We start from the raw sequence: 21,432 nt of genomic DNA, 5'->3' as shown, positions 1-21,432 counted from the left end.
AAATGTGTTTTTATAAATCACTTTAGCTATGGAAGGCAGTTGCCTCTAGGACAGGTTACTCTAATAATATCTTAAACTGAGTTAGTTAATAGTTTTGCTGGAATAAGATGGAAGCCTACAAGGGGTAAAAGGGAGAAAAGCACCCTGCTTTTAAGTGGCTCTAACCCCATCAAGTGGGACTTAATAGGCATGTAAACTGGTTTTCGTATCTTTTTGTAGATGGTTCATCTGCCACGTACAGGAGAAAACGTTCAGTTTATTGGCAAATAAGAACAACCAGAGAAAAAGGGAGAAATACTAAATGGCCATTTATATAACCAGGCCATTTTTAAAAAATCAGCAAATATTGGAAAGGGTTAGTTTTGAATACTGTCTCACTCCTTAACTAGCTATATCTGCGCCTCTCTCAGCTTCAGGTTCTTAGGCAGAAAAACAAAGGGCTTAGACTCAATGACCTCCAAATGATCTTGACTCAAAGGTCCTATGAGTCCTATTTTCCGAGTACCACTCATATGCCAAGTACTATACTAATCTCTAAAATCCCTCTCTTCACCGACCATAACGATATTCAAGATCAAGTAAATACCAAATGACTCTAACAGAAACATCAAGGAATGGGAGCCAATAGCTGGAGTCAGTCCTTATCCAAGGTAGAACTGAGGACTCCATTATTTCTCTTCATCCAAATTTCACCCTGTGAACATGCTGATCACATCTACCCCTGAAGAACTTTATTATGTGCTTTAGATTCTTCAAGTGGCAGGTGCTATGGTAGGCTCTGATAGGCCAATCTAGTCTGAGATCACTCAAGACAGACGCCCACAGGTCTAGAGTACTTACTGCAACATTTGCCCACCGTAAACTCTCAGTGACTGCTGATGGTTGGCAGAATTAATAGAGATCATTAATAATTTAGTACTCCTGTGGTCTTCAACCATCTTGAAAAAAGACATAAAAATCCAATATAATTTAAGCTGAATATCTAAAACAAAATGATGTGAAGTGAAAATAATAATAATTTAATTTTAAAAAGCCTGTCTCTAAGAGATCTAAGCACTTGCATATCTTAAAGGGCCACTCAAATGTACTGACATATGGTTATGTGACACTAAGAATTCAGAAGAAAATCTCTGGTTTTACAAAAAGTTTTGAATTAGGAAATTTCAGTGAACGGCATTGCGTGTACTTCTAGGAAATCTCATCATGATATCAGTGTAATAGCCATTTGTAAAAGAGCTCTGAACTGAGTCCATGCCAGGGAGCATTATTGGAAAATGGCCCTCTCTGACGACTTCCTGGAATTCCTCTCTGTGCAAGTCAGCAGCTTGCTTGGCACCAGCTGGCACTAAACTGAGGCAGTGGGAAATGTAAGGTGCATTCCTAGGTGACATGGTTTGCACTTTTATAACTTGAGTCTTAAAAGGAGGCAGCCAGACAACAGGTCACATTATTCAAATTATGAGATCAGTCTCCTTTTTAAAAATAAAGCATACAACTAAAAGGGCCACTGAAAAAAATGAAATTGAGGTAATTAGGCAAGTATTTGTTGCACTGCTGCAGTTTTGTACTAGGCTCAGGGGTGGACAGAAGAAATGATACAGTTCTTTCCTCATGCATGATGCTGTCCAGATGTTTCTAACTTGCATTCCATGGAACTTCAGCATTTCCCAGAGGGAATTCATAACTGATTCAAATTTTCTCTTTAAAATATATATCACAGTTATTGTTAAAGAACCCTGATTTTAAAAGGCAAATTATTGTACGAATTTTTAATAATCTTGGAAAAAATAAACATTGATTTATGCTACCAAATAGCTGTTTCTATGCAGATCTAAGATTAATCTCTGGTTTATATTTAAATTTATAAATGTATCATCTATTAAAGAGGTTGCATGATTGTGTTTTACTGTTAGTAGTAGGCAGTTTCACTCATGTAAAATTATACAGACAAGTGCTATTGAAGTGCTATTCTGCTTACTAGGATGAATCATAATTTTTTCTGTCTAGTATATCCAAAGCAATATACTAAAGTGAATTAGTTGTTGAGACCAAAAGTTATATGACCATCATCCGTCTTAATTTCATATCTCATAATTCATAGAATTTGATAGATTGTTTCAGTTTTACAAAAGATTCAGTTACTTATGAAAGTTTTAAAACGCCAATTTAGATCATTTCTTAAATAGCAAAAAGGAGCTAGTCATTGGTAAAAATCTTTAGAAATGTTTATGCTTTACACATGAGATGGAAGTTATTGGTGAAGCTTGGCTTTATTTTTCTAATATTTTGCAACTTCTCAGTTATGGTTATGTAGACGATCCCATATGAAGGTGAAAACAACCTAGCTCACTTCATGAGCTAGGTTGTAATTATTTTGTAGTAACTTTCTGATATTTAAGCAATTATGTATATAGTGACAGATCACAGCTCTTTTTTCTGGGAATCGGAAATGGAAAATTTTAGAACTTCTGTTCTAAAAAAGCCTATGCAGGTTTACTTGACTTTTTCCACTGCTGATTTGATAAAAGGAATGAATAATTTTGGATTACTGCTACACATTAAAAGTACAGATTAAGAATAATTAAAATTTATAACTGTGGCTTGTGAATTTGGGAAATTGAGGATTGAGGCAAGGAGAAGACAGGGAAAGTGAGACTATATTCAATACAACTTGGAAGGGAAAGCTGCCAATTGTAATAAATAAAAAGACTTATGATGCCTTCACCCTCTTCATATAGTTGTTATAACTGGAGCATCTAAGTGCTTTATACCATTAGTCACTCCTATACTGCAGTTTCATTCTGAAATTTTTTCAGTACCTTTTATACGTATGATTTATGCCTGCAGAATAACTCGAAACAGCATATATGCCTTACATACAGATTCCAGAAAAAGAACTCAGCTAAGTAAACTTATTTTTTAAATCCAGTTCTGTAACGATGTTTGTTATAAGACACGTGGTTTTTCCGGTAAAACATACTCTCCTGTAGCTTCACTTTCCATGCATGGACTTCTTCCAGGGCCGTACTCGTTTCTTAAGCTATATCATGGTGGAATCTTATCCTTTATAATGTTTTGGAGAAAGCTGAGGGTGGCGCCTGCACAATTTGATTTGGTGTAAAAATACACACCAAATCTGATTTCTGTTACATTAAGGCGTTCTCTGACAAAATATACAGAACAAGAAATGAAGTGAATTGTGTTTTAGAAATATCTTGCAAGCTTGTTTCCCCGAATACCTGACCACTAATTTTTAAAAATGGATCAAAACCCACTTTAATTGAATATTTAATAGATGATTTAATGTTCAAGTTAAGATACATTTTAAATGCTAAATATAAAAATGATTTGTGTTTGCTTACTGGAAATATTTGTAATACATGTGAATATGTATAATAAACCAATATTTAAAGCAACTTTACCATGGAAGAAATGAAAACACTATCTTCAATTTATAAACATGCTATATTCATCAAACTATATTTTTGACTAAGAGTTGGTTTTTATAATATGAATATCATAACATGGATTGCCATTAACAGTAGAAATAGTTTACCTCATTTTTTTAAATGTGTAACATATTTTCCTTTAAAATGAGACATTGGAAACATAAAAATGGCAATATCCTCCTAGGGATTTAGCTAGAGGGAAACACATAAATTGGAATAAATAAATGAGCTTGCTCTTTTATAAATTCCATCCTGTACATGATGCCCCATGACTATGATTTACAGAAAAGAATCTGAGATTAGTAAATAGGAGCATGCAGTTTAGTCTAAGACCATTTTCCAACAAGTCATATCAACATAGCAAAGGTACTTAAGTCTTCCATGCCCTAGTTTTCCTTTCATTGAAATGGGCAAAGGCTTGCTTTATTTGAAAATAATCCACTTATTTATTTTTTTTTAGTTTCTGAAAATAATGGTAAAATAGATATTTTGGCAGTCCTGAAATGAACATTTCTGCACAGTACATTATGAACAGACTCTAGATAATTTGGAGAGCTTGAAACAGGAGAAACCTAAGAAAATTCTAAAAACTCCTTTGCATTCCTCAGCATTAAACACAGACACATTATGGTATCTGAGTACTACTAAATTCTCCTGACTTATTTGCTACAAAAAAAGACTGATTAAAACCTTTCATTTTCTTTCAGCATTATGAGAACCTCAGACAAGTTTTAGTGGATAACTTACTGATTCACACAGGTGAGTAGGCCATTCTATACTGTATTACAAGTATTTGTGCCATTACCTTCTGAAACTCTGTTTCATAGTACAGAGTCTGTCATATAAAAAGTAAATGATACTGCCCAATCTCAGCAGTTTGAAAGAAACTAAATCAATGGCATAAGGGAAGCAGGTGATGTAATGACTCTAGACTTAAGTAGATGACTTGAAGAGATGGATCATGAAGTTTAACCTTTGAAATTATTCATTGGTTATTAATATAAACACATGAAAAAGCACATTTCAAAGTTACCTTGCTTTGCTAAAATTCTATTCATTAAATCAAGTTTTTTTTTTTTTTTTTTAAGTGGTAAAGAGAAATAATATATCCTATTCCTGGAAAATGTCTAATAGCAAAGACTTAATAAGCCTGGTCTTACTTAATGTTTCAGTAAAGGATGTTGATAGAAAAGGAGGTCAATAATGTCTACATAAATGCATACACAGAAAAAAGAAAAATAAAATGAATGGTGAAACCCAAACTTGTCAATATATGGTAAGTGATCCAAATGCATCCAAAACAGCTGAGAGCTCAGACCAAGTATTGTACAAATATGAGTTGGGAAAAATTTAAGAACTGACTCAGTTGGATGGGAGATTGAGATAGTGACCAAATATAAAGAAAGAGAAATAACTTCAAATTAGCACCAAGAACCACAGCAACTCTGAAGGTGTTACTAACATGACCTGGATTCTGATGATCCTGAAGAACATTTGGTGTCATTTGGTCTAAAAGCAAGGAGACAAAATTTCTCTCCTCTATGTAATGTGAACATACTTTCTTTCTCTATGTGAGATAAAGCACTAATATTCTGTCTAAATAACCTAATTTCGTGAAGAGGTGATAAAAATTTTAAGGAAAATAAGTATTGCTTTACAAATAAATACCAAACAGAGAGGTATTCTGACAAAATTTGGAAACAAGGATTCTTTGCAGCTCCTGCTCTATTCACTGTCTACTTTGCACTGGAAATGCCTCACTTCTCCTCTTAAAATAATTTGTAGTGGCTCCCTTTATCTTTCAAGAAAAAGCCCATTGCCAGATCCTTTACATTCTAGGTGTCTCACCTTCTGGATCCAGACTGGAGCATCCTCATCTCCTATACCCTGCCCACACCACACTGTATTCCTCTGTGTCTGTCCTCATGTTATTCCTTTTGCCTGAAATACCCTTTTTGCATCAAGTTCTTTCCCACTGGTGTCAGTTGGGTCCTCCCAGAAGCAGATGTTAAGATGGCGTTAGAAACACAAAACAACATTGACTCTATGCCAGGCCCAGAGCCAGCCTTCGAGGACACAAAGATGAAAGTGAAAGGATAGGACAAGAAGTTCTTTTTTCTAATGGAGGAGACAGAACTGCAATCAGATGATTTACTACACATCCTTGGAAGTACTATGGCCAGTGCAGAAACAACGTGGGTGGAGTACAAAGGAAGGAGCAAACAAGGGGGAGCTAAAGAAGGAACTTCTTGAGTTAGTTAGGGGTTCCTAATTCCGTCACCTCCCTGTGCATTTTCAAAAGGGGAGAAGGATAGAAACAAAGAAAGGCATCAGAATGTATAGAATCCCTTTCTGAAGGCTTTGGTTGTCAGCAGGTTTGGTACTGCCCCCTAGAGGAAGGCTTTGGAAACTGCTGAGGCAAGAGACCTTTGGTTTCCCCAATGATTGTGGAGACACTCACTGGCATTCAGTGGGCAGGGACCAGAAATGCCAGATGTCCTGCAGTGTTCAGGACGGTCCTTCGCAATGAAAAAATTGTCCTGATATTTCACATGGCTTCCAAATTTTCCACTAGACGTTCCTGGAAGGGAAAGCCCTGCTTATAATTTCTTGAGTCCAGAATCTAACTTAATTTTACACACAGGGATCTTTCAAGGTTTTGATTATACCTCCAATTTTCTAGGAAGGACACTAACCTTGTATGTCAAAGAATGGCTACATTTCACTGATGTTGTCCAGAACCTTACCAAGAAAAATCCATCTGGACACCCATGTCACTGACAGCACCACCATGCGTGTGCAGGGACTGCATTGGCAGCTGTCATATTCTCAGCAGTGAAATGTTTCCTGGTCAGCATTTTATTATATCTTTTAGTATAGTTATGCCCAAGATTTACTTACTAACATATTTTTATTATAAATTTCTTACTCTTTGTTTTTTATCCTGTAAATTGTATAAAAATTATTTGTATAGATAGGTTATATTACTTATGAACTTCATTTTAGAATTAGAAAGGGAACATTACACAACATTAGCAATATTTCAGTCCATTCTAGGACTGAAAGGGTTGAGAAACACCACACTTAAATTTTCTAAAATTTCAAGACCAACTTCATTCTGATGAGAAGAAACCTAAGAGGCTGAAAGATTGTCCGCAGTTACCGTATTCTTATGTATATTCAGCTACTACGGGGCGCTTTTACATTGCCCCAAATTAGCAGGGCTGCCTGGCTGGAGGACAGGCATTCCTGCACAGATAAAGGGCCCATGTTCATCTGCATCAGGTAAAAGAAAAAAAAAAAGGAACAACTCTTCTTTGAAACAGCTGTCTTCATTTCTTGTAGCTTGTTCTCTGGGGTTGCCTTGTTTTTTGCCTTCAAGCATCTGTCAGCATTAATTTTTCCTGATAGCTCTATAGACAGATAAATTGCCCCTGAACTAAATAAATAAATTTGAAGAAATGCTTCTGGATTAACATTTTAGAAGAAAGCCATCATCCCTATAATGATCTTTTCCATTCTCTTCCTACCTACAGACGATTAACATATTATTTAGCATTTCTTCCATTTTGCCTTAGACCAGAGTTCTTTGATACATGTCTGTCACTGTCATTTATCATTCCTCCACTCACACAGGCAACAAACATTTAATGAGCACCCATCATGAGCCACGTGGTGCATTAGCTGCTAGGAGCACAAGATTAATAAGTTCCAACTTTTGCCCTCAAGGAGTTCAGAGAGGTGGGAAAGAAAGGCAAATAAATAAACAATTAGAGTGCTAGACAATTTAGAAGAATATACAAGAAATGTATAAAATGATGTAATAAAAAATTTCAGTACCTTACATTGAACTTTCGACATAGTGCTTAATAAGAGATGTTTTGAAGTTATTCACGTTGTTCCAAGGGTGAAAGTTGGGCAGATATATTGGCAAGTTAAAATGGAAAAATAAGGGTCGTGCCAGCAAGGTGAATGAAATTCTGATGGAATGGGGGTATTCCAACGACCTGAGAACATATGGATATTTTTTCCATCAACCCCCATTTCTCTAGCAATTGCCTTGCCATTTGCCAGACACTGTTCTATCTGCTGAGAATCCAAAGCTGACTAAATCCCTGCTTTTTCTCTCAAGGAATTTAGTTATATCAAAATTATTTCCAGAACTAGGAATGCATATCTATATTGGCTAATGGAATTGCATTTGATGGAGGAACTAATATCACACAAAGTGCCAGGCTCGGAAGTAGGAATGGAGTCAATAAGGAGGAGGCTGACGCAAGTGAGCCAGGCTGTAAGCAGAACTCCAGGTTAGCAGTGTTAAGGGCTGTTGGATACAAGAGATCACGAGTGAGCCAGAAATCCAAAGAGAGGCAGATGAGTCAGAACCCAGGATGTGAATCCAAATACTGAGGAAATAGTGTTTGACACAGCAGCTCTTTAAACACTTCCCTGGAGAAGCTGTAGCTGAATGAAGAATAAGAAGATGAGTTTCAGGCAAGTCTCTGGGCTCTCCAAAAACATCAGATTGAAACCAGATCATGACAAAATGAGTAGTGAAGTGCCAAATAATCAACCATCAGGAAAGATGTTTTCTGAATGGTTACAAGCTAGATTCATTCATGTGTCTATTTTTAATTTTTTTGTCAGCCTATGTGCATACACATGATCCTGGGATGATGATGTTTAGAAAACAATTTTCGTGTGTATATTCAAGACTATGGCTGCTAAGGAAAAGCAATCAGTTGATTTTCCTTGTCTTTTTCTCTTACTAATTAGGAGTTGGCTGGATCTTTAGTACAAGCTACCCCGTGGTCCATCTATTCATCCATCCACTCAATAATCACTTATTACCAGCTACTAGGTGAAGGACCATCCCAGGTGATGGGAGGGAAAAAGATAAATAGACCCAACCCCGTCCTTGAGAGGTCAGTGTTGGGAAGCCAGTCTCAGTTTGGAGAACAATAGTGCAGAACACATTGATTGCAGCAACAGAATCTAGATCACTTTTCCTTTGTCAATAACTTTAAATGGGTATGCAGACAATAATCAATAAAGTGGTGCCTGCACAACCGTTACCAAGGAACTATTTAACTCAATTCCTTGATGCTACCGTCTCTGCCCAGCTGGGCCAGGTTGGCATTCTGATTGCTCATGAGGAAAAAAGATGATGCAATACTCTAGTTCTTCGTATGCCAAGATGAAAGTCATCAATCTCAATCTCTGTGAAAGATGAAACTCTTTGGTAAAAAGAGTAGTGAACTCTATCAGTCTTTCTAAGGTGATGCAATCTTTAAGATGATACGGAGAGGGCAGAGGCAGTGGAGAAGTTCAGAAGAATTTATATGGGGAAAAGGGAAATGATAAAATTTCTCCACCTATTTTACAAGAAGCTAAAAATAAGACAGGACATATATTAAACCCAAATGGCAACAGTGTTTTTTGAAAGGTATGTAGTGTACTCTAGGTGGTAAATTATTTGCTTGTCATATGTAAAATCATCATCATCTAACATGAATATCTTGCTTTTTAAGTCAGTTAAGCCTATTACATGATTCAAATTAATCTATAAAAATGAAAATTTCACTTTCCTCTTCTCTTCCTCATATACTGCTAACCCTTCCCCCTTTTGACTGATATGTATATGCTGAATCTTTTTCATTTCTAACATTTACCAGTTGGCATTGCCAGTTCCCAGGCATAAAACCTTTTAATTTTTAACACTAAAACTTACATTCCTATAAATTTATATTCCAAACAAAAGTCTTAGTATTAAGTACATCTTTAGTGAAATAGCTTACGGTGTCTCATCCAAAGTTTAGTAGAAATTAGATATTTGATATTTGCTGATTACTTGATTCAAGAGAGTATTTTCCTCCATTGCTCTGCCAAATATCTGGGGTTTTGCTGCCTTGTGATCCCCAACACAGGTTATACCTATCTCTGTAACTGTCATATAGGAGCCGCTTGGTAAATATTTGCTGAATTAAGAAATAGTGAAGGAAAATAGTGGTTACTTGGAAGGCAATGCCAGATAGTAATGAAGAACCCAGATTTTGATGTCAGACTGCCTGGGTTTGACTCTTGGTTCTGTTGTTTGTTGGTAATAAGACCTTGGGAAAGTTACTTAACTTCTTTGTATCTGTTTTCTCATCAATTAAATGGGTATAACAATACTACCTATCCCCACAGAATTGTTGCCTGGATCAAATGATTTAAGGTATGTGAGGCACTTAGAACATACTAAGCCATATCCGTGTTAGCTGTTATTATCATCACTATCACTATCATTGTTATTCTGGAAGGCTGAGGGTTAGGAGAGGAAGGCGTTGGCACAATGAGATTCAAAGAGGACACAGATATTCGCCAGAGAAGAAGTTAAGGACATATGGGTTTCTCTCTAATATTCAGGTTCCTCATTTACGCATGTATGGAGCAGATAATTCTTGCGAGGAAGAAAAGGGATTACGTGGCTTTAGTGGTCTTAGCAAACAGCTGTCTTCTCCTACTCAAACTATTTTTGCTTGGCTAGATCATGTTCATCTTTCAAGTCTTGCATTAGGCAACTGTTCTTCTAAGAAGCTTTCTTGACCTCAAAGTCTGGGTTAAGTACCTCTGTGATGAGCTCCTGCAGACTATTCCGTGGCTTCTGACACACATATGGTTATCTTGATGCTAGTTTATGGTCTTCGACTGGGGATTTTCAATTAGTTCTCTGTGTACCACCAACTCTTGGATCAGTACACAGAGGCACAGTGGAGTGATGCATAAAGATGTATTCAATGTTTTGGAGACAGCACAATGTGCAACATAGTATATCAAGTTACCAACCCTGCATACCCAAAAGCTTATCATATCTGCCTTCTGATTCCACCCAAGGCTGTGGTTGGGATACTTTCTTGCAGAAAATAGCAAGGAAGAATTTGATGCACGCATCACCAATATATGTATGTTTGTTTATAAATAATATACATGCTATTAGTATATCCACATTAAGTCCACTCTAAAATGTACACAAAAATTAAAATTTCAAAAGGAGGACATTAACGCACACACACGCACACACACACACACACACACGACAATGCCATTTACATCTTATTTGCTTAGGCTTGCATTATTAGAATTATCTTCAATCTGTAGTTTCTTGGCAGGAAATTTTGCTCATTTTCTGAGAGTTAGTTTAGTTAATACTAGAAAATAAAATCTGTAGATCATCTAAGCAGGGACACTTGAAACTGAACATAGCAGAGGCAGCCTTCTCTGAAGTGAGTCTTCTACTCTCCTTCAGCCTACCTGGAATGTCCTATGCGACACTACACTAACCAACATAGGTTTCAAATCAGGATACCAGGGTCAATCTTTGTATCAAGGATATTTTTGTTTGAAAAAATGCAAGTATAGATTTTCATTATCTCACTCCTCCATATCCAATTCGTCAGCAAACACTGTCAGCTATACCTTCAAATGCATTCAAAATCTGATCACTTCTCATCTTCTCCATCCAAGCCACCATATTTGTTCCAAGCCGCCATCATCTGCATTAGCATTATATGGCCTCCCAACTGGTTTTCCAGCTTCTGTCCAGGGCCCTGAACTTCAGGCAATGAGATCCCATTAAAATATGTGCCCTTTGTCTGCTCAAATATTTTCCCATCTCACTCAGAGAGAAAGCCTAGGACCTCACTCTGATACACAAGGCATTCTATGACGATCCCTCATTACTTCTCTACTCCTTGCTCACTCGCCTTACACAGATCTTTCCTAAATGACTTCTGTGGCTGTAAAGAAGAATGCATTGGCCTTCTCACTTAGCCTTAAGACTAAGGTGGAGGTGGAAGATGCATTTACCATAACTAAAGATGGTCAAGAAAGAGTTTCCCTGTGAGGTAGTCAGACACTATGTTTCAAAGCCTTTCTACAACTAGACAGATTTCCTTCTGAGAAATTCAGCAGGCAGATAAAGACTGTCCCAAGCCAGTCCTTCTACTGATGGCCACCAGGACCACAACACTTTTCTGTTGAATATATGTTTATTTACTACAAAATAATGGTTTTACTTAAAGAGGACATTTTTATTATTTAATTTTGCAGATAAGACTTTGAAAATTGTGCACATAATAAAGATTATTTGCAATACCCATATCTGATGCATCATCTTCACAACCACACAGTTTAACGCGAATTTAAATTCAGCCAGTAATTCTAAGGTGACAGTTTTATCTACAAAGCCTCCATTTGTATTTCAAGCAATTTGTTTAATGGAACAACTTAGAATACTTGTTTAAACTGATCCAAATAACATTAAAAAAAAAAGTTAAAGGAAATAACTTTCAAATGCATTTTAATAATAGAAACCACTGCTGTTTTTTAAAGCAATGAATCTTAGCCCTAAATGTGAGTGTTAATTACACAATTTCATATTAAAGAGATTCAAGGAAGATAGCAATGCAATCGTTATAAAAATGTAAACTCAGATAAAATCCACCACTCTCCCATAAAATACTGATTCACAAATATTAAGACCTCAAATAAAATACATGCTGTAAAATGTAACAAGTGAAAACACTGAAAAATAAGATACAAAATTATAAAGTTCAAACATATATTATGCTTCAGTTCTCACTTTACTGATTTCCACCTCATGTACAAACAGTTCAAGAAACCTGGTGATTTTCCTTATTAAAAGGGCTGAGATGGCAATGATTGAACACTCTGCATTTTCTTTGTTAATAGAAAGTATGATTTATGAGAAAGGAATAAAAATCTAAGAAAACCACTCAATAAATTATTCAATTTTCAGATCAAGCTGATTTAGAGCAAATTTCCTTCATGCTGCCAGTATGGGAAATGTAGCTTATTGGATAAGAACGCAGTGTTTAAAAGAATATCTGGGCTTGTTTCCTTGTTTTTAGTAATTTTGTGACTGTAGACAAGGCACATACCTCCTGGTAAGTCCAGTTTATTCATTTAGAAAATGGAATAATAATAGGAAGCATGTCTCAAAGTGCAAGATGTGCAAAACCAGTGGCTTTCAAGATAGCTAGTACGGTGATGAACTTTTTTTGAAATATTATTTATTTTTATGTGTATGAGAAAGATACATAATTAGTATGTCAACCTAAACATATACAGAGACTTATGTCAGGAAAAGCCTAGCTAGCACCATGGGAATCTCTCTTTCTCAGAGAGTAGTTCTTTTCAGCTGTACTTTGTGACTTCAATTCCATGAACATGGACATTTTTTTAAAAAACTGTAAAATTGTTTACACAGACAACTCAAATATTGGAAACAGAGCCTTAGGGTTCATGTGGATCATGTGAAAATAAAAGGAAAAAGTGAGCTAGCATTCCTAAATTACTTAGCCTACTGTTAGAGCATATTAAGAATGTAATAACTTTTGTTGTTAATATTATTTTTTCCTTATGAATATTACTGTCATATTACCATAATGCTAATAAACCAAACATAATCTACCCTGGCATAAAAGAAGTTTATGAGTATCTGTACAAAAAAAAAATCATCTATTACTTTCCAAATGATTTACAAATAAGATGCATCAAGAAAGAATAAAAGAAATTAGAAAAAAAGATGGGGGAATGGGGAGCTCACAGAGGAAAAATGAACAAGGACCTGATAAAATCAAAAAACATAAACCATTTATCATAAGAATATTTGATAAAATGATGTATGTTGCAGTGACACTGGGGTTAAGTAAATCTCCCGATAACATTTGAAGAATAATCATATCTGGTGAATAGCACATACACCATCTTCTTAACCTTTAAATCAGGACATTTGAAGTAAATAAAATAGCTTTTTGCTTATTTATTTTTAAAAATTCCATGAAGTAATGCAGTATATACCACTAATAAAGGTCTAAAACTTTTCTTATAATTTTACTTAGTTCCTCTGAATAGTTTAAAAAATAGTTTTTTCCAAAAGGGGAAAAAATGGCAATGTTAATATCCAATATAATATTGCTTGGAAATTTTCCTCTTCAATGCTTATCTGCTTCCTATTTAATTGCAATTGTAATTAGTATTTTCCTACAGGGAATATTTCCCAGGAAAATATATGCTCATTATTTTGTAAATATGTTATATTTATTTTAAATAAAATACTCTAAATTTCATCCACCAACATATAAAGTAGCTTTAATACTTTTGTGTTCCAATTCTTATCACAAGCTAACCCTAAATTTTCTTTTAACATTGGCAAAGGACCACTCAATAATGATCAAAAGATAGATAATATTTATTAAGATCCAGATTTTTTAGTCATAGTAAGACTCAGTTCCATAGAGTTAATAATTCTTATATCCGAGAACTAACTGGGGACAGAACAGGGCCCAATCTGGTGAAACTTCAAATAATGGGTAAGTCATGTGATAGCAAAACTCATAAAAATTTTCACCTTGATAGCCTACCATGAATTTCTCACCCAGAAATGAGTACTATGGGCCAATGGATAAGTTAGACACTAAAGTTTATGCAGCTCATGCAGCTCAATATCAAAAAAAAAAACAACCCAATCCAAAGATGGGCAGAAGACCTAAATAGACATTTCTCCAAAGAAGATATACAGATTGCCAACAAACACATGAAAGAATGCTCAACAGCATTAATCATTAGAGAAATGCAAATCAGAACTACAATGAGATATCATCTCACACCGGTCAGAATGGCCATCATCAAAAAATGTACAAACAATAAATGCTGGAGGGGGGTGTGGAGAAAAGGGAACCCTCTTGCACTGTTGGTGGGAATGTAAATTGATACAGACACTATGGAGAACAATATGGAGGTTCCTTAAAAAACTAAAAATAGAACTACCATACGACCCAGCAATCCCACTACTGGGTATATACCCTGAGAAAACCATAATTCAAAAAGAGTCATGTACCAAAATGTTCACTGCAGCTCTATTTACAATAGCCAGGACATGGAAGCAACCTAAGTGTCCATCAACAGATGAATGGATAAAGAAGATGTGGCACATATATACAATGGAATATTACTCAGCCATAAAAAGAAATGAAACTGAGTTATTTGTAGTGAGGTGGATGGATGTAGAGACTGTCATACAGAGTGAAGTAAGTCAGGAAGAGAAAAACAAATACCATATGCTAACACATATATATGGAATCTAAAAAAAAAGTGGTCATGAAGAACCTAGGGGCAAGATGGGAATAAAGATGCAGACCTACTAGAGAATGGACTTGAGGATACAGGGAGGGGGAAGGGTAAGCTGGGACAAAGTGAGAGAGTGACATGGACATATATACACTACCAAACGTAAAATAGATAGCTAGTGGGAAGCAGCCACATAGCACAGGGAGATCAGCTCTGTGCTTTGTGACCACCTAGAGGGGTGGGATAAGGAGGGTGGGAGGGAGGGAGATGCAAGAGGGAAGAGATATGGGGACATATGTATATGTATAACTGATTCACTTTGTTATAAATCAGAAACTAACAAACCATTGTAAAGCAATTATACTCCAATAAAGATGTTAAAAATAAATAAATAAAGTTTATGGATAAGGCACAGAAATACCACCTAATGAGAGTTAACACATGATGAGCACACTAGCTGTCTTTGGAGAGTTGGAAGAAACCTACTAAATGACACTACAGGTGCCTCTCCAAATGAATAAAGAACACAAATATAGTCATTGAAAATTAATTTAAAAAGGAATTTTTCTACTTCTTGCTTGAAAGGTGTAATACAACTACAATTTTGTGATATGATCAAAAAGAAGTGTCTTAAAGTGGGTGAATTTGCCAGATAATTAAAGCTAATTTCTTGACAACAAGTAAACAAATGACTTGAAATTGCCATTGAGTTTTAACAAATTACTTATTGAATTTACCAGCCTTGCTGACTGTGTTGGCATTAGGAAATATTCTGTCTATTTTGATCTTTGGCCTTTACTGAAAAAGCCTTTTCCTGCTGCATATACTCTCTCACTACATAATGCTCTCTAGTCAGTAATCTTATAAAAATAATAAGAAATAAATATAATGCATTTTTAAGAATGACACCCATTGTAAGAGTTAACATTTTAAATACAGCAACATTTCTCTGAGTCCCAAATAAAAATCTCTTTCAACCTGAAATATGTAAATTTGTAACATGTGTTCCTGACAAATATATATATTTAATCATATTATAAATTCATTTGTTCATCAAAACCTTACTAATGAAGTTGAAAATCAAATTTTTGCTTATTTTTTTTTTACTGTTTTTTAATTTTTATTTTTAAGTCACAACTAACAGGCTGAAAAATCAGATGACATTTTACAGCAGAAATTTAGATTCACTTGCTAGTCAAAACCATAAACACTATGATTATAAAGTTACAATGATAAAATTTGTTATAGAAAGAATCAAGTGGTCCAACTGTAAAGCAGTGCAATTTTAGTTTGTAGTACATTTCTTACTCTCAGAAAAGAAAAAAAAAAATGGCACATGGCTATTACCATGGTATCAAATGAAAACAAATTTAGGACCCATTATTATCAGGGTATCCTTATAATGTATGTCCCATTAAGCTATCACTGTTAGTTCTGTTTTCATTTTTACTGACTTAACTTTAAAACATTTTAATAAATTACATAAATTTTGTTCTGTAAAGAATTTATTAATTATAATAGAATTTAGAATTAGAAACTTGACAATTATGAGGAAATTGATAGCAGAAAAGGTCAGAAACAGGGCACTTGGCTTGGTTTTTGCAGAAATGATACATTGTGAACTCATTCTCAAAATGTTCTGAGTAGTAGAAAAAGTTCTGATGAAAGAGCATACCAATAAATGTTGCACTTACTTTGCAAAGACAAAGTGTCTGTAATACACTGTAACTCTGGCTCCTTGGCCCATTCCATCTTTGGCAGGATCTGCGTCATCTCATAGTCACCATTCTCTGCCACCAACACTGGTTCACTGTTGACTGGTGTCTTTCTAAAGGTTTTCATGTGCTGTTGAACTTCCGCCAAAAGAACAGCTTGTATTGCTTCAGTTACCTGTAAAGTTTTTTTATTTTTAATGAATTATTTTTAGTGTTATCACAAATGCGTGGAGTCTTATGTAAAACCCAAAGTCTAGAATTTTGATTTGAATAAGTCTCACATAAATTGGAATGCTCCATTCCACTAAAATTACCATCTGAAACAATTGAAATGCAGTTACTGAAAACTGGCACCCAAATCATCATACTCTTCTTTTAAAAAAACCTCAAGAGGGCTTCCCTGGTGGCGCAGTAGTTGGGAATCTGCCTGCCAATGCAGGGGACATGGGTTCGAGCCCTGGTCTGGGAAGATCCCACATGCCGCGGAGCAATTAGGCCCGTGAGCCACAACTACTGAGCCTGTGCGTCTGGAGCCTGTGCTCCGCAACAAGGGAGGCCGCGATAGTGAGAGGCCTGCGCATCGCGATGAAGAGTGGCCCCCACTTGCCGCAACTAGAGAAAGCCCTCACACAGAAACGAAGACCCAACACAGCCAAAAATAAATAATAATAAATTTTTTTAAAAAAATTAAAAAAGTAAAAAAAAAACTCAAGAGAATGTAAAAGGAAAGTTTAAAGGGAGTTCTCAATTCTTTCTCATAAAATATTTTCATTTATACCAGAAGATAAAGAAAATTTTAATATATCACATTGCTCTGAAAGACAGGTTTAGTTCCTCAATGTCTAGCTCTAAAACACGATTCAGCTAAAAACCCTTGATTTAAACTAGGTTTAATACAGAAAGTTAAAGACAAGACTTTAATAGTAAATCTCACTAAACTGTGTGTATGTGTATATGGTTTTACATGGCTTAAAATACTGCAAAGCCTGCCTTCCGATTATTGTACCTACCCAGTCAAGGACCTGTGGTTGAGGGAAGGGGAAGGGAGATATTTAGCACAGGGCACCTAATCCAATATGTTCATTTTTAAAATGAAGAACCTGGGATGTGACATCCCAAGTTCCACACAGACCTGGTGGACAGGCCTTCTAACCCCTGATTCTATGTCCTTAGTAGTATATGTCCTCCCAAGGTTCTATACCCTTACATCTCAGTAAAAAGCCAGTGACAGTACCTTAGCCCCTTCCTGGTAAGAGATGAGGTAAGGTCCAGAAGTTAGGTAGAGTTCAAGGAAAGCCAAGACCTGAATTGGTGAGAGAAAAGGAAGGGCACTGCTGATCTAGATGAACTTAGGACACCTTGCCAATATCCTCCCCTGGCTGATAGTTAAACCTTTAACATAGCCACATCCCAATGCCTACTCTTTTCCCTTCAAAAGCCTGTCCTCTGTCAAGATGACTCATGTTCCATAATTACCATCGTCCCCTCTGCCTTATTCCCAGTATACTCATAGGATGCCTAGAGCTAGGGCTTTGGGACAACACCACTGAGACTGGTGATCGAGAGATGCTAATGCCCAAAACAGAGTAGGTATTCATTTAAATATTTATTTAGTCCCTTTTATGTATCCTGGTAGCATGTGAGACCTTTAGGTTCCAGGGACACTTGAGAGTTTTTGCTGATGGCAGATGCTAGGTGAACTACAGGAGTAGAAGGAACTGGGTTCTAAACTCTATTCTAGAGTTTTAAATATAGGGAGCTTCCTGAAAGTATCAGAGGAGCTGCTTGATCACTGATCATCCCCCTGTTCTTGCCCAGTCAAATGCTGGGTTGGGTCGTGAAAAAAGGCTAATGAATGATATGATTTTACTATTGCATACCAAATCTATTAACATTGTAGTACTGCCTGTCACAATGCAGGTACATAATGCTTACATCATGTGAGGAGATACTCAACACTGTGAAAGCTGTTGCATACCATGAACACAACATATAATTCTACACATCATGATACTGATGAGTCATGCTTATTAATATCTACCATATGCTGAGATATGTTGTATATTAACTATTAGCTATGATATCTATTAACATATACTATTCTATATCACAATAAGTGAATCATGCTTATCATGTAGATATTATGATGGGACAACCTGTATTAATTATTCATGGACAATTTTACAACACCGAATTTATGTCATTTTAATTTTGCCACACATTTATTTGATAGCACTGCTTCCAAGACATGAATGGTGTGGTATACAGAGCTCTCAATGTGACATGAGAAGGTCCAAGTTCCTGATCTGACTATGACAGTTACTACAAATGTAACTTTTGACAAGTCACGTACTTCTCTGGGACTTCATGTCCGTACTTATAAAACAGTCTGTGATGCTGAGAGAGGCTAGGATGAGAGCTTTCAATCACAGAAAGCTGTATGGAACTTGCTTCTGTTCATACCTATAAAAATCAGGAAGATATTAGAGGATATCCTCAGAACTGTAGTACATCCAGACTATGGTCTATCCCTCAGAATGGGCAGTTTGGCCATATGCTCCCATGGGATTATGGATGCCCTCTCACAACTGTGATTTAGAAAGTCCTCTATCCACTAGATATAATATTCTCTAACAACTTGGATTCATATTCTTTCTTAAAAAAATACAGGGATTTATGCAGCTTCAATTAACATTTCTAATTATTAGATTTATATATCATGACCATATTTTTTTTACCTGTTAAATTTTGAAACTTTTTGACATATTTGTCACTACAAATGCATATTGCAGGAATAATCAATATGAGTATCATTAAAAAACAAGATGAAGCAGAAACAGCAGAATAAAACATATTAACCACAATGAGCAGGATACTCAGAGCCACAAAACTTAAAAGTGAATACAGAATGGCACGTACCCAACTGGAAACAAACTCAAAATACACACTTTGTGCTCAGTGTGAAGTCAATACACAGAGAAATGGTACAACTTATATAAGCATATAATAATGTTACAGTATCTGGTATACAGTGAGCACTAAAACCATGATAATGGAATTGAAATAGATATTGTATACTTTAAAAATATATACTATGGAAAGTAAAATTTAATGATAGTTTCTGACGGTCAATACTTAAGTGTCTCTAGCATATAAACAGAGTTGATAAATTTTGTAGATAGGTAGTAGGCATAGAATTTTTCCCAACAAAATATAAAATCTGTAGACATTATTTTATATAACTTTGTGATGTTAATACTGAGCTAAAATTGAAAGCACTATGGCTATAAAGCTGTCTTCCAAATGCATATACAGTTTTCCTGAAAAGACAGATATGCAAAGCATTACATGCTTATGAAGGAATGTGCAGATTTAAAATAAGGTTTAAAAATCTATTGGTTGGGAAAAGAGAGCCACATCTGGGCCATATACTTTTTACTAGAAGTATTACTATGCCATAGCAAGCTAAAAATGTTAATGGTTTTCTACCAACACCTTGAAAGTATTGTAAAATAGTACAGAGCATTATAAAGACTCTTAAGGGCCCCCGTGGCCTGCTTGTGGTTTCAGTGTCCAGATTTTCTGGCATAAAAGCATTTTCCCAACACTCAGGCTCACACGAGCCTTTCATGTCTTGCATCATCTCCTGGAAAAGCAATACTTCTCTCAGGAGGCCTGGATGTCATGATTTCACCCACTGGTGTTAGATTATAAAATCCAAAGAACGTTAGTGCTGCTTCAGAAACATGCAAGTTAGGAACCCCAAAACCTGCTGTTGCTTCTTCAGCATTTATTTCTATGTTGTGTATATTTCATGTGTGAGAAACAAAAAACAATCTCCAGACAAACTCATTCATCTGCAAAATTAACTCATCCTTACCCATTCCCTTAAAGGTACGCCCCCTTCAATTTCTGAAGTAGGATTACGCTCTTTTTTACAAAATCATTCCATTACCACCTAGTGTTCCTAAAATACATTAAAAAGCAGATTCAAGTTAACATGATTTGACTAACTGCTTAAATGAACAGCTTTATAAGGAATTTGAGGATTGGTTAACGAAGCATTTATATGGATACTTGCAAGAGCCTCTGTTTTTCCTGAGGGCCCCAGAATTCTCATTCTCACTTTACACATGAGTAAAATAAATAATCAACAAGTTAAACCTATCTTCCAGAGTCATTCATCAGGTTAGTGGCAGAAATGAGAGGAGAATTTTGAAGCTTAAACTTCATACAGAGTGAGTAATAAATGCTCTAGTAATATTTGTCCTGCTGCCAGCATTTTACACAAGGTCATAGAATCATAGAACCTTAAGTTCCATTAGTCCAAACATATCCAAACCACATTAAAATTTATTTTAAGGTCAAATGAACAACTACAAAAGATCTTTAATTAGAGAAACTCAGGATAAATGTTTTATCGAATTCTTTTTTCCTTAAGAATTGTTTTCCCTGTTGAGAAATTCTTTGGCTACTGGGGAAAAAAAAAAATCCCACCTTTAATAGAGACTCTTTTAGGGTGACTGTAAATATGCCGGTAAAGTCAACATATACTAATATTTATTTGATTATCACAGATGCTTTTTGCATAGCTATTCAGTCATTCATTAAATATATATTGACTGGCTACTGTCACTGGTGAAAGGGGTGAGTGAGACAGGCAAAGTCCCTGCTCTCAGCAAGCTTCTGTTACAGTGAGAAGACAGAAGGTAAGCAAGCAAAAAAAGCAAATGGTATAATCTCCACTAAAAGCAAACACAACAAAGAAAATAAAACTGGATAATGTGATGGTAACTGGAGCATGGGGCAGCAAGGTATGGTGACAATATTAGATGGAGTGATCAGGGAAGACTTCTCTGAAGAGTTGGCTTTTGAGCAAAGACCCAAATGATGAATGGAAAAAATGAGAATTCCAGCCTGAGAGAATAGTAAGGTCCTGAGGTGGAAGTGAGCTTTGTATGTTCTGGAAATTACAAGCAGATCAACGTGGCTAGTGAGAATGGGGGAGAATGATGAAGAAAGAGGTTAGGCGAGGGTCAAATCATGTAGGTCATGGCTTTAATAACCATCCCAACTGTGTTTATTTGGTTTTATGGTGTCAGCCCCCATAATTTGTTCTGAGTTGACTTTCTTTG

General features: G+C 35.8%; 1 protein-coding gene across 1 annotated transcript in view; it reads right to left on the bottom strand.

The window, feature by feature from the left end:
* The window catches only part of WDR72 (WD repeat domain 72), a 200,938-nt gene that overhangs the window by 55,522 nt on the left and 123,984 nt on the right, over positions 1 to 21,432 (bottom strand). The window contains exon 18 of the mRNA XM_036843803.1: positions 16,277 to 16,472. Within this exon, the coding sequence (XP_036699698.1) occupies positions 16,277 to 16,472 (196 nt within the window). The remainder of the gene's footprint in view (positions 1 to 16,276; positions 16,473 to 21,432) is intronic.

This window comes from Balaenoptera musculus, chromosome 2 (genome assembly GCF_009873245.2).
Source record: "Balaenoptera musculus isolate JJ_BM4_2016_0621 chromosome 2, mBalMus1.pri.v3, whole genome shotgun sequence".
NCBI classification, from domain to species: Eukaryota; Metazoa; Chordata; class Mammalia; order Artiodactyla; family Balaenopteridae; genus Balaenoptera; species Balaenoptera musculus.
The sequence above is the reverse complement of the archived record's forward strand: the minus strand, read 5'-3'. Positions and strand labels throughout refer to the sequence as shown.